The sequence below is a fragment of the Bidens hawaiensis genome, unplaced genomic scaffold (genome assembly GCF_021521415.1).
Source record: "Bidens hawaiensis isolate Kalapana, Puna unplaced genomic scaffold, B.hawaiensis_p1.1 tig00013942_1, whole genome shotgun sequence".
In the NCBI taxonomy this organism is placed as follows: Eukaryota; Viridiplantae; Streptophyta; class Magnoliopsida; order Asterales; family Asteraceae; genus Bidens; species Bidens hawaiensis.
This window is the reverse complement of record NW_027492192.1, coordinates 468,956-482,636: the sequence shown is the minus strand read 5'-3', so window position 1 is coordinate 482,636 and position 13,681 is coordinate 468,956. Positions and strand designations below refer to the sequence as shown.

At 37.0% G+C, this 13,681-nt stretch overlaps 1 protein-coding gene across 2 annotated transcripts; it reads left to right on the top strand.

Moving 5' to 3' along the window:
* The first annotated feature begins 2,492 nt into the window (after positions 1-2,492).
* LOC143545375 (ethylene-insensitive protein 2.2-like) lies at positions 2,493-9,371 on the top strand. 2 transcript variants are annotated; one of them, XM_077037286.1, is made up of 8 exons: positions 2,493-2,669; positions 3,584-4,025; positions 4,805-4,891; positions 4,975-5,085; positions 5,177-5,383; positions 5,454-5,639; positions 5,714-8,116; positions 8,841-9,371. In XM_077037286.1, the coding sequence occupies exons 2-8, from the start codon at positions 3,789-3,791 to the stop codon at positions 9,180-9,182; spliced, it is 3,573 nt and encodes a 1,190-aa protein (XP_076893401.1). In that variant the 5' UTR covers positions 2,493-2,669; positions 3,584-3,788; the 3' UTR covers positions 9,183-9,371. The 2 variants fall into 2 exon arrangements, with proteins under 2 accessions (XP_076893401.1, XP_076893400.1); XM_077037285.1 differs by having other exon boundaries at positions 5,174-5,383.
* Positions 9,372-13,681: the final 4,310 nt, after the last annotated feature.

Genomic DNA, 13,681 nt, shown 5'->3' with positions numbered 1-13,681 from the left:
GGAGCCCGAAGGCATTCAAACACCGCCTTTTGGCGAGGGGATAGATCAAACTTCACTTCTAAACTCTTGACGATTTCACTAAATAAGGCACTCGCCACAACTTGTAACTAAAAGTTATACAACAATTCAACCCATTTGTAATATAAAATGTCTCTTTTTATTAAACCGGGACATTTTCGTATTACAAATCATATATAGCTCAACGTTTATTCATCTAGTACAATTGCATTTAATGTCTTTAATAACAAAATAGAAACTTGATAATGGTGTTATATGCATAAGGACCACAAATCAAAATGAAATGATGAAGAGAAATCATATATAGCTTGTCGTTTATTCATACATAAATCATACCTATAAAAACAGAATATAAGAAAATTAAGGTAAAGATGAGAAAAGACTATGCAAATGATATTTTTTATGATTAAAAATGACGAAAAATAGACCATGTAAAAAAAAGTAACTAGAGAAGCACGTCTAGATAATACTGTCTGTAATGAAAGTTGTAAATTTTAAGAAAAATAATAATGTCTCTCTCTCTTCATTCTTTCTTTTCCATATTTATTTTTTTATTATGTATAAATATGCGCATTAAAAAAAATTTTACAACTGCCAAATTTTTTATAAAAAATCTTAAACACATTGAACACTACATTAATTATACTTTACTTATAGTACTTAATTTCTTTTCCTTATTACTTTTCATTTTTTCTAAGTATAGAAATATGTACATTTGCATGGATTTGTGGTTTTTGGATTTTTTATATTTAATTAATTATTTTTTGTTAGACTATCCACAACGCTACAACTCATCTTCTCTCATGCCTAGTTACATGTACACACGCTTTTTACTAATTCTTTTATAAATACATTTTTACCCCTACTTCTACACGCTAACCATTTTATATATATATTAATTATTTGTGTATATGAGAAAAAATATATATATTACATATGGTGCACGTAGCTAGGACAGTGGCATGCGCAGCATGCAACTTTCGGGATAACGATTGATAGCTCTTTATACGCGTGTTGGAGACGGTCTAATAAACACTTTATTGTTAAAAAAGTTGGTTCAGCAATATGTGTTAACTATTGGTTAAACATTAGTGATTAGACCTTAGCATAACTCTGTCGGTTTTCTTTATTAACAAGTCTAACAAAGTTTTTGAACGAATAAAACAACAAACTTGTTATTAATTATAAAAAAGAAGGAGAGGACATGATACGATCCAGGTGACCCGACCCATAACTGACCCGAAGCTTGACCCGACAACAACTCGGCTGAATAAGAAGGAATAAGGAGTCAAGGCAGTTTAATTTGTTTTCCACGTTTCATTTAGATAATTATGTTATTTTCCATGTTGCATGCATTTAACTAGGTTAGTGGGAGTAACCACCTACACGTTTGTCTTTATGCTTAAGTTTAGATCATGGTTAGTTAGTTTCAATCTTCCTATATATATTGTATTGTTTATGCATTAAAGAATATATCAGAGAAAATTTGTCCCAATCTTCTTTCTTCTTTCTTCTTTCTTGGAGTTTTGCCTACTCAACAAGCAACCCATCAGGACAAGTACTAAGTTAATTAGAAAAAAAGTTAAGAAAATACTTCGCCACATACAATATACAATTTATACAAAAGTAGTAATATATTTGTTGGTATCAGTCACTATTCAGTTATTATGATTATTTATAAACATATAACTATGACTAAATATAAATATCGGTTATAGGAAATAACTCAACCATCAAAAATCTCAAATTGTTCGACTAATTTTATTACTATTTTTTGATATTCATTGTTTGTGATTACTCTTAACCGACTTGATGACGAAAAAACAGGTGTTAATGAATTTATGATTCTGTTTTTGTAATTAAAACTGACGTTTACGTTAAAAAAAAATTACAAGTCCGTGTACAATACGTTCACGTTTACAGTAAAGCAAAGCACGAAATGCTTACACGTGTCCATACATACGTGTCGTTGCGGTCACCGTGTTCTTGTATATATGCTTTTATTAGTATAACAATTACCTAATTATGTCATTGTTAGTATGATACATTTTTAAATATGTCAATATTTACCTAAATATATCATTCTTTATTCAGTTTTCCTAAATATGTCGCTAATAAGCTTTAGCTTAACTGGTATTGAAGGATAAAAAAAGATTTAAGTTGGAAATTGCAAAGTCTCAAATTTGGATTATATTCCAACAATGTTTTACTATAGTGGGCTTTCAATGAGTTTTTCCTAAAACATGAGACAATGAGTTTCGGCTACTCAACGTTGTCTCGATCACGAACATATGAGAACAAATTTTGTCATTGGTTTACCCACCTAAAGACGGAATAATTGGTTGGTCATTAAAAAAAACACTTAAATATGTCAACACTTGCTGTTAAAAAAACTTATCTTTTTTACTGGTTTTCAATTGGACTTCTCTGACTTTAAGATAGCTATATGATCCCCTGCTATAATAATAATAATAATAATCATTATTATTATTCACACACTCACACATCTACATATAGATACACATATTGTATACACACTCTCTCTCTCTCTCATCTTGAAAAGATCGTTCTTTTAGACCCTATCAGATCTACCTTCAGCTTTCAATCACAGCCCTTAAACAAGAACAGCAATCAAGATTCAAGAACCAAAGGTAAACCCTAAAGTTCAAAGCTTTATGCTATAATCATCAAAGTTTGACTTTCTATTGGATTTCCTTCATGGGTTTTTCTGGGTTTGCAAGAATAGATAGATAAACAAATCTTTATCAGATCCCAGTTTATAAAGCTGAATGCTTTGGATTTCTAGGGTTTTGACTTTGTTTCTTGAATTTGGGGTTTATGGTGATGATGAAGATCTTAGTTGGGTGTTAAGTTGATTGGATCTGCTTGTTTGAAGCTTGTGTTAATGTAATTGCATATGAATCGAATCGAATTCGGGTTCATGAAGTTAATTTGAAATGGTTAAAAACTTAAAATTTTAAATATGCTAAGATGAAATTTGATGTTTATTATTGTTATCACCAATAGTATGTTGAGAACTACGAGAGCTGTATTAACCGATGAACTTTTTATTATATAAATTGACGATAATTTAGGGCTAATTTTTAAAAAATACGGTAAGGATTAACAAACTACCAATAGCTTTGCAATTTGTGGGATTCACTGGGTACGATTGGTGTTTTTAAAAAACACTGTAGTGATTGTCTTTTTGTTGAAAAGCATATACACATGTGCACCACATGCACATATATATGCACATGTCTACAAATTTTTGTACTTTTTAAAGAAAGTTTAGTGATAATTGTTTTTCACTTTTCCTCTTTTCAAGTGACATGTAAACATGTGCTTATGCGGTTCTCAACATATTACTGGTTCTGAAAAGAAAGTGCTCTTCAGCTAAAGTTTCACCTTTCCCAAATGTGGGAATCTAAAAGTTAAATGGTTGGTCAAAATTGTATATACTTGCTCCAATTAAACCTAAAATCTTTATGTGTTTACTTTGTTAGATTCTAAATTAATGACTTTTACATGTGTTTTTAATGTTTTTTTCCTTTTTGTTTTGTAGTTTCACTTGACTTGTTGGATTCGGGAAGACACGGTCATGTCAAATTTGGATATTTAGTTTTCAAAGCTGACATGAAGTTGGTTATGATTGTGACCACGAGTGTCAAAATCTTGTTATGCCAACATTTATCATGTAATTGAAAGTTGAGACCACCAGATCAAATCTCAACCGTTCAATAATTAGCGTTTTTACAGTTATTTCTGAAATGGAGAGGGAAAAATCCCAACCGAACATGACACACAGGCTGCTTACAGCTGTTTTACCGGTTGTTTTTATTGCAATTACATATGTTGATCCAGGAAAATGGGTTGCAACAATCGAGGGTGGGGCCCGTTTTGGTTGTGATCTTGTTGTACTTATGTTTGTTTTTAGTTTGGCTGCTGTTCTATGTCAATACCTTTCCGCTTCTATTGCTGTGGTCACCGGAAGAGATCTTGCACAGGTACATTTTTTGGTTTTTGTTCTATAAAGTTAATTGATAGATAAATTGGTTGAAAATGATATTTTTGTGGAAATAGAGACTTGTGTTGTGAAGCTGTTGAAAAATATTAAAGTAGCTGTTGTGTGTGAAGTAAAAAGGCTGTGCAATATTTTCTTGTAACATAGTCAAAGTCAGAGTCAAACCGTTAGTTATAGGCTTGTAAATGTGTTTGTTCGTTTAACTATAACCAAACAACCAATTGGACATGATGTAAACAACATGGTTGTCTTGTTCATGTTCGTATATGTTTGTTCATTAGCAGTATAAATGAACAGTTCATGAACACACACAAACGAGCATAACTGAACATAGATGAACGAACATAACTGAGCTAAAACTAGTTAAAAGTAATGTGTTGCGCTTAAAATTTATTAAAAAAAAATTTTAATTGGCCAAAAACAAAACTTAAAATGAATATATTAATGTACGGACTTAAACTGACGGGCACAAATGAATGTAAACAAACAAACATAAACAAACATATAATTGAACGAACAAAATTTTTTGTCATGTTCGTTTATGTATTATATAATGAACTTCGTGTCAGACAGTTCACAATCTGTTCAGTGTTCACTGAACGTTCGGTTCTTTTACAGGTCTAATTAGTCAAGTAGCAAGTCGGTTAATTCAGTTGCAACTATTTCTGTTATTGGTAGTTAGTTTCTTAGTAACAGTTATAGACCTCATGTGTAACATTTTAAGCTAACCAATTCGTGCTCTATTGCTATATGCTTATGCAGATTTGTAGTACTGAGTATGATGCAGTCACATGTGTATTATTGGGAATTCAAGCCGAACTATCTATGATCGCTTTGGACCTTACAATGGTAAATTTAATCCCTTTTAGTTACACATTTAATTTAACAAATATATTGATCACACTAATTTAACAACTCTCATATTTTGCAAGATTTTGGGAACTGCGCATGCGCTTAATCTCACATTTGGCATCGGTCTCTTCACTTGTGTCGTTTTGACTTCTCTTGATGCTTTCTTATGTCCAGTTTTCTCTAGTTACTTGGTAAGCTAAAGTATATTATTATTCTTAATATTATTCCAGTTTCTTTTACACATTTTCTATAATACTGATATGTTATATTGTTTTATAGAAGAATGGGAAAGCAAAGTTCATATGCATGTGGTTAGCAACCACTGCTTTGTTTTCTTACTTCTTTGGGGTCATTACAAGTCAACGGGACACGTCTTTATCAATGGGCGGGCTGCTAAATTTAAGCGGAGAAAGTGCGTTTGCATTAATGGGTCTTCTCGGTGCAAGTATCATGCCTCATAACTTTTATCTGCATTCGTCTATTGTGCAGGTATAATATATTTAATTTTTTATTTTCATATTAAAGTCGGGTTTTTGATTGTTTATATGAATCTTTGCAGCAACATCAGGGACCGGCACATGTTTCAAAGGGGGCTTTATGCAATGACCATCTGTTCGCCATTTTTTGCGTTTTCAGTGGCATTTTCGTCATTAATTGCATTCTCATGAACTCCGCAGCAAATGTATTTTATAGCACGGGCCTTGATTTGTCTACTTTTCAGGATGCGTTGTCTCTAATGGACCAGGTTAAATAATTATCTTTTATGTCGATTTTGTGTATATAAAATTATTATAATTTGGTTTTTAAAATCAATTTCAGGTATTTAGGAGCCTAATGGCGCCTTTTGCTTTAGTTATCGTTCTGGTTCTTTCGTATCACACAACCGCGCTGACGTGGAAGTTCAGTGGTCAATCGGTCCTCCTCAACTTTTTCAAAATCGACATTCCTGGCTGGAGTCATCACTCAACAATCAGATTCATATCCTTAATTCCAGCACTTACGTACGCGTGGCATTCGGGGGCCGAAGGTGCATACCAACTTATGCTGTGTACTCAAATCACGGTGGCGGTTTTGCTCCCGTCATCAGTGGTCCCGCTTTTCCGTGTCGCTTCATCGAGATCGATAATGGGTGTGAACAAAATTTCACAATATGTCGAGTATATAGTTTGGGTTACTTATGTCGGGATTCTCGGGTTGGTGATTGTGTTTGTGGTTGAGATGATGTTTGGAACCAGTGATTGGGCTAGTAATTTGAGGTGGACGATGTGGGGCCCGTATGTTTTTATTCTCACGACTGCGAGTTTGTCCATCTTACTTATGCTTTGGCTCGTGGTAACCCCTTTGAAATCTGCAAGTTTCGTACCCAGTTTTCAAAAGTGGGATGATAATAATAGTATTCAAGATATCGTTCCCGAATCATCATTTATTGAAGAAAAACAAGAAAACCCGAGAGAAATTCAAGAAATGGTCACACACGAGAGTGGTATTGATTCGGCCCGTGATTTTAATTTGCCAGATGACATTTTAGACTATGATAGCGGGCCTCGTTTGACCACCATTGAAGAAAACTCTTCTTATATCACACCGTCTTCATTGCAGCAGCCTGATGACTCACCAACAATTGTGGAAAGTGTTCCGAGCCCAGTTTTGAAAAGTGAAGTAGATGATTCGGTTGAAAAGACGGTGAGAATAGATGGAAACCCGCATTTGGTGAAAGAGCCCGATTGGGAACCCAAAGAGCCACCGAAAACAGTACCAGTATCGGGAACAGGAACTGAAACGAATCAATCTCCAACCTCTAACGGGCCAGGTTCATTCAGGAGTCTTGGCGTGAAAAACGATGACATTTTGAGTGGGCCCGCGAGTCTTTCAAAGCTAGGTGGGTTAGGGCGGGCCGCCAGACGTCAGTTGGCTACAACACTAGATGATTTCTGGAAGCTTCTTTTTGATTTACATGGGGAAATGACACAAGATGCCAGACTTAACAAACTCGATAAGTTGCTCGGGATTGATTCTAAAGTAAACTTAAAGGCTAGCCCGGTCGTTACAAATATGACCAGCCCGGTAATCGATCCGGTTTATGGGGTGCAACGCGGGTCAACTTCTTTGTTGACCAGCTACCAACAGTTACTAGATGCGTATACAGCTAATCCAGGTCTAAATGTGATGGATCCTGAGAAACGATACCATAGTTTGCGGTTACCGCATACTTCTGGCCCGTACACGGATCAGCCCGCTACGGTTCACGGGTATCAAATCAAGTCATATATAAACCAAACCATGCAAAATTCTGATTACTTTCAAAGCCAAATCGAACCACTATCTCCTAAGTCACCACCACTCGTTTCATCAAACTACAAATCTCCGGTCTCCGTGACGAAAACCATGCAAAATGGGCCACGACCTGCGAAGCCACCTGGTTTTCCGGATCCAGTCGTGTCCAGAAACAGCTCGATGCAACCCGAACGAGCTTATCGCAATATTCAGCCCGTGGGCCCTGTTGAGAACGTGCACGAGAAGAAGTATTACAGCATGCCTGATATATCGGGCCTCCTTCCGAATCGGGAATCCAAGATCGTACCCGAACGGGACGGTGGTTCGAGATATGGAACTCTCGGGCAGTCGGTTTACCAAGGCCCGCTATACCGATCCGGGACAATTTCCGGTTACGGTGGTTTATCTTATTCTAATTTATCCCAGGATGCAGCTGCTTACCACCCGGTTTCAAGTTACGGGTCACGGTTAGGGTCGGGGTCCGGGTCAGACACGTGGTCCATGTGGTCAAAACAACCGTTAGAACAGTTCGGTGTGGCTGAAAAGGTCAACCCGAGGCCCAATATCGTGGATTCCGAAGGGAATCTTTTGAAGTCTTTTAGGCTTTGTGTTGTTAAACTTTTGAAACTTGAAGGGTCTGAATGGCTATTTAAGCAAAATGGGGGGTTAGATGAGGATCTTGTGGACCGTGTGGCAGCTCGGGAAAGGTTTCTGTATGAAATTGAGGTGAATCGGGTGGCCCGTGGTGGCGGAACAAAAGTTGATGAAAATGAGTATAATAAGTATCTTGTAACATCGGTTCCTAATTGCGGTGAGGATTGTGTTTGGAGAATTGAGGTTATAAAAAGTTTTGGTGTTTGGTGTATGCATAGGATTCTCGAGCTCTCGCTTATGGAAAGTAGGCCCGAGCTTTGGGGAAAGTATACATACGTTCTTAATCGTCTTCAGGTAATTATTATTTTTTGGTTGCTTTTGTCCTTGTTTAGTGAGGTCGCTGTTTTGATCCGTTTATAAGTAAATGGGTCGATTCTGGCGATAAGTGAACAAGTCGTGGTCCAACCCTACACGAAACAGAACACGACACACATACTCGTGGGTTAACACGAACACAACCCAGTTGACCCCAAAAGTTTTTTGTTTTTATCGTGTTCTCGTATTAATACTTTAAATTTACATTTTTTTAGTTAAGTTTTAGCACAATATACCCAATTAATTTAATTTGTTACATAAAACATAAAAAAAAATTGTGTTAAAACACGTCAACCCGTGAACTCGCCGGGTTGACATGAACACGACTTGTTTAGCTAAACGGTGTCGCGGGTTTGACCTTAAACTGACCCAACCCCATTTATCGGAAACCAGCAAATTTGTGTTAGGTTTGTGTTGCGTTTTCGTGTAGTATCAGAAATTCACACGCCTACAATTAACTTAAAAAGTAGACGGGTGAAACAAAGTCTCCCAAAGTGTACTTATGCTACATAAATTCTCTATAATCGTTAAATTAAAAACTAGATTATTATTGAAACAATGTCGTTTTCATAATCATATTTAATGCGCTAGTTATTTATAAAAATTAAAAAAGACAGCTTTCTGGACATAAATTGTTTTAGGCCCGACCCACCTGACCCCACCCGTACTAGAGTAAATTTGAATTATAATTTCACTTGTGTAGGGAATAATAGAACCAGCATTTTCAAAACCGCGTGTGCCAGCAAGCCCGTGTTTCTGCCTTCAAGTTCCGGACTCATGCCAACAGAGATCATCACCACCCAAATCCCTCACCAGTTTGCCACCTCCAGCAAAACCAAGCCGAGGGAAATGCACTACCGCCGCTAGTCTCCTGGACATAGTAAAAAACGTCGAAACCGCCATCTCATGCAGAAAGGGCCGGCCCGGGACCGCAGCCGGGGACGTGGCATTCCCCAAAGGAAAAGAAAACCTGGCATCTGTTCTTAAACGATACAAACGTCGGTTGCTTGCTGTGGCTCCAGACGGGCTTAGCCGAAGCCCGTAGGGCTCCGGCTTGTTGTTGACTATTTAAATGAATTTTTTTTTGGTTATCTGATATTTATAAGCAACTTGTCTTTCTTAGCTTCCGGGTTTTAATTTTTGTGTTCGGTTACATCAGTTATGGTGACGGCGGTGGTGATGGCGATGACGGCAACGACGGTGTTTCGGGCTTGGAAGAACAAGAAATGTTCGGAAACGATGTCGTTATGTTGTGTAAATATTTCTAAGCTGGCGACAAGATGGTCTACTATCAAGATGAGATGTTGGTTGTGTTTGTTTTGGTTTACTTTTTTTCACATAGAAACAAATATAAACTAAAAATATTTGGGTTGTGTTTTAATTTATAAGCTCTAGTGTCACATATTTGTTTGGTTACTTTTTGATTAAGTTCTAGTGCCACATATATGTAAAGCAAATAAGCCATGTTGTTTTGAGGCCCAAAACATAAAATTTAAGTGCATTACGTTTCCTGTGTCTGTTTTGCTAAACGGGTCGTGTTTGTAAAGGGAAGTTTAACACAAACATGTACACAAACCCGAACATGAAACTTAACCCGACAGCTGGCACAAGCATGACCCGTCTAACTCTTAATTTTGATTCCTTAATCTTGCATCTAATATTTGAAAACTGTTTAGATTATAAAAGTTGATGCCAATGTCGACATCAAATAACTAATCATTTAAGTTATGACAAGATTAAACGGGCCTATAACACAAACGCAACCGGTTTAGCTAAATACGTTTGTGGGTTTGCACGAAATTGGCCCTGATCCATTTACATTAAACTCAAACCTGTATATTTCATGTCATGTCAAACACACACATATATACACCCGTTGATATGAGTATTCTACCGTTTATATGTTCTTTTATGGTTTTCGTTAAAGTTCAATTATGTTTTCGTTTAATTGATAATGATGTTCTATAAAAATTTAATTACGTCATTGCGATTTATTTTATTTTTAGTAAATGAAATTTTTATTTATTATAAAGAAAATGTGTTCATTATGGCTTAAAATATTTGTATATCGATTTCAGATATTATTTTACAAGGAAAAAGATAGAAAGAAAGTAACGAAGGGAATTTAAGTTTGGTGTGTATTTGTCACTAACACTTTGGTAACTTTGCTAAAAGAAATCCAAACCCAATTTCACCTAAAGTTTTATAAATGCATACCTTTTTTTGAAAGATTTTTTTGTGTGAATTTAGTTAACTGTTCCCTAGTAATTCTCATAAAAATGTTATATCAAACCGGCTACTTTCTAAAGTTAGACTTAAAACCTGCTACTTTTACTATACGAGAAAGACAAATTATTTAACTCTTTAGTTTATAGTCATAGTAAAATGGACGTCCCAAGGCTATGTGTAGTGTAGGGGCTACAATTGGGGACGAATTGTGACACGTGGCGCCCAGTCAGCATGGAGTAAAAATTTGTTTTTTGGGTGTAATGGTGTAGGGGCTACAAGTTGGGCCCACAGTGTGTTATTTTATTATTTTCTTTTTATAACTAAACTAATTAAATAAAAACCAATTTATTTAAATAATTAAATAAAAATGCATTAAAATTAAAAGAAATACAAAAAAAACATACCTAAAAAAAATATATAACTAAAAATATTAAAAAACATAACTAAAGAAAAAAATAAAAAAAACATAACTAAAAAAAAGAAACTAATATTTGTAATATTCGCGCATTTTTTCACGTCGGCGTTGAAACAATAATGCGGCATCCTCGTGAAACCCCTCCGCTTTGAGGGATTCGTAGTCGTCTTTCATTTGTTTTAATTCGAACGTCTGGTTCAGCTTTTCTTGTTGTTTGTTGGATGCTCGAAGGTCGGCTCCAATTACGGTGGCATTTGTTTCCAAACGACCGACCAACTCGTTTATTTCAACGGGCTCCGTATTTAATCGTGTTGACGACGAACCTTCCCCCTTATTTTTCCTCGATCTCCCGCGTGGTCAAGGCAACTCCTCTACCTCATGTCGGGTATATTAAAATCTTCGGCCAAATTAACTGTGTCGTTCAGGAAGAAGCTACGAGCATCGGAGGGTGTGTTTGGTGTGCTCGGATTTGTCGACGACGATGTCTTCGACCTTTTTGAGGGTCGGGATGAGCCGGCTCGTCGGGCGACGGAACGGTTGGTGCCCCGGCCCATTTCGCGCAACCGGGTAGTTTTTTCCAACAATTCAAATACTTGAACGGTTTCCCGGGGCGCTCAACAGTTTGGCCATGAGCTCGAAAGTCGCTCAAGGCTTGAGTTATAATGTCGCCGTCGTTATGGCCGCTACGCCAGCCAGGCCCCTGCAACCGATTAAATATGCCGGCAAATTTTTGACAATCGGCGTTAAACCCCTTCCAGTGGGCTTGAACCGCTTCTTTTCCCCGGTAGTCTTCGGGTTTATTGGTTATCTCGAGCCAAACTTTAAATACTTTCTTCCAAAACACCCGGGTGGCTTGAAAGTTAGTTACAAATTAAAATTATTTGTCACAATTAGTATACATTTTAATAAACACTAAATACATTTTTAATAAATACTTAATATTAAAAAACCTACCGACGTTGGGATCCTCCGAAATGACGAACCAAGCCCTTGCAAGGGCCACCTCCTCCTCCTCCTCGCTCCAATGCTTGTATGAATCACGTTGCGCCATCGACTCCCCCGGTTGTTTTTTTTTTGTGTTTACGGGTTGGGTTTTTGCTTGAACTGGAGGCCTGTGACGTTTGCGTATCCGGTACCGTCACCGGCTCCGACTCCGGTGGTGTAGACCCGAACGTCGGCATTGTGTTTTGGGGGCTGAGATAGTTGGTGTATATGTTTAGATTCGGGTCGGAAAATTGATACGGATAGCTCGGTTGGTTCAGGTTCCTCGGGTTCCATTGTAAGTTCGGTTGGTTCGGTTGGCTCAATTGAGAACCATACGTTTGACCAAAACCAAGGAATTGGTAGTTCGGTTGGTTCGGTTGGCTCGATTGCGAACCATACGCTTGACCGAAACCAGGGAGTTGGTAGTTCGGTTGGTTCGGGTTGTTTATAGGATTCATTTTGTTTACTTTTTGTAAGAAATTGGGTATGACTTGTGTATAAAATGGAGAAGAAGGGTGTATGTTTATATATATATATATATATATTGTTTAATTTTATTTTTTTTTAAGTTGACCATTTGACAATGGTCATTTTATTATAATATTATTATTTATCTTCTTCATCCGGCGACAATATTACCTCGCCCCCGCCCCTTTTCACCCAATTATTGTAAGGCCCCGTTCCCGGTAGCCCTACTTTAACGTCGGATTTACTCATAAACACAGTTCTACAAATCAAAGTTTATTAAAAATTTCACGGAATATAAAACATCAATAATTCGTTACAAAACATTAAATCCTTTTTTAAAACCAACTTAAAACATCATATTTTAAACACCATCGTTTCTTCCATCTTCAGATGCCAGCCGTTCAATCCATGCCATGTGTCATCCTCATATAACTCTACATTCAGCTCACCTGCGTGCATACTAAAAGTCAGCTACGCTGAGTGAGTTCTAGTTAATCAGGTAACGTACATTACATACACATATCATACATACTTACGTATCCGAAGATACATACTCATACTTAACTAGTTACTCTTCTGTTCTACATACACACTTACTACTATCACTTACCTCAGTACACGTAGAGTATGTTCATAGTCCACCGTCTATACCTATACTCAAGGTCGTGAACACGAAAAAGGTCCGCAGTCTTTACCTATGCTTACCTATTATGGTACGTGCAAGGTCCGCAGTCCTTCCCTATACCATCCTACATTAACAACACGTACAAGGTCCACAGTCCCTCCCTATGTTGCAACCTAATTCATAGCACGTACGAGGTCCACAGTCCTCCCCTATGCTTCCACAATACAATTACAGCACGTATAAGGTCCACAGTCCTTTCCTATGCTGACTCCTATCTAAATTATGTATAAGGTCCACAGTCTTTAACTACGTTCTCATCTATCATCTATAACACGTATAAGGCCCACAGTCCTTAACTACGCCATCACATGCCAAGTCTAAGCCCAACGGAAGTTAGAGGGATTTGCCATCCTAACTTACTGCGTCAGACGTAGAACTCACATACCATTCATATACCTGCATACACTTACTTCGCATATACAATAATTACATCATATCGTAAGAACACTCTAGGCGTTCTTCACATCATTCATTTAACAATCATACTCCTTGTCGGTACGTGCAATATCCGAAGATCGTTCACGCCCCGACAAGCATTCGTTCACAACGATCATACATCATCCATATATAACATTCATATCTTTATTTGCAACCTGACAGTACGCGCAATATCCGAAGATCGTTCGCGTACCGACAAGCAATCATTCATATATATCACACATATCACATATGGCATACACTTATCACTTAGAATAAATGTATTAACAAACACATCGAGTATGCACACAGCCCCGAAAACATAACAAGGAATGGGGCTAGAAAC

What these genes read in the sequence shown, in the direction of transcription:
- LOC143545375 (XM_077037285.1), top strand. Translation starts at nt 3,789, where the DNA reads ATGGAGAGGGAAAAATCCCAACCGAACATGACACACAGGCTGCTTACA. An exon ending in TGCATTCGTCTATTGTGCAG is followed by an intron (nt 5,384 to 5,453) that starts GTATAATATATT and finishes GAATCTTTGCAG; the next exon opens with CAACATCAGGGACCGGCACA. An exon ending in CGTTGTCTCTAATGGACCAG is followed by an intron (nt 5,640 to 5,713) that starts GTTAAATAATTA and finishes AATCAATTTCAG; the next exon opens with GTATTTAGGAGCCTAATGGC.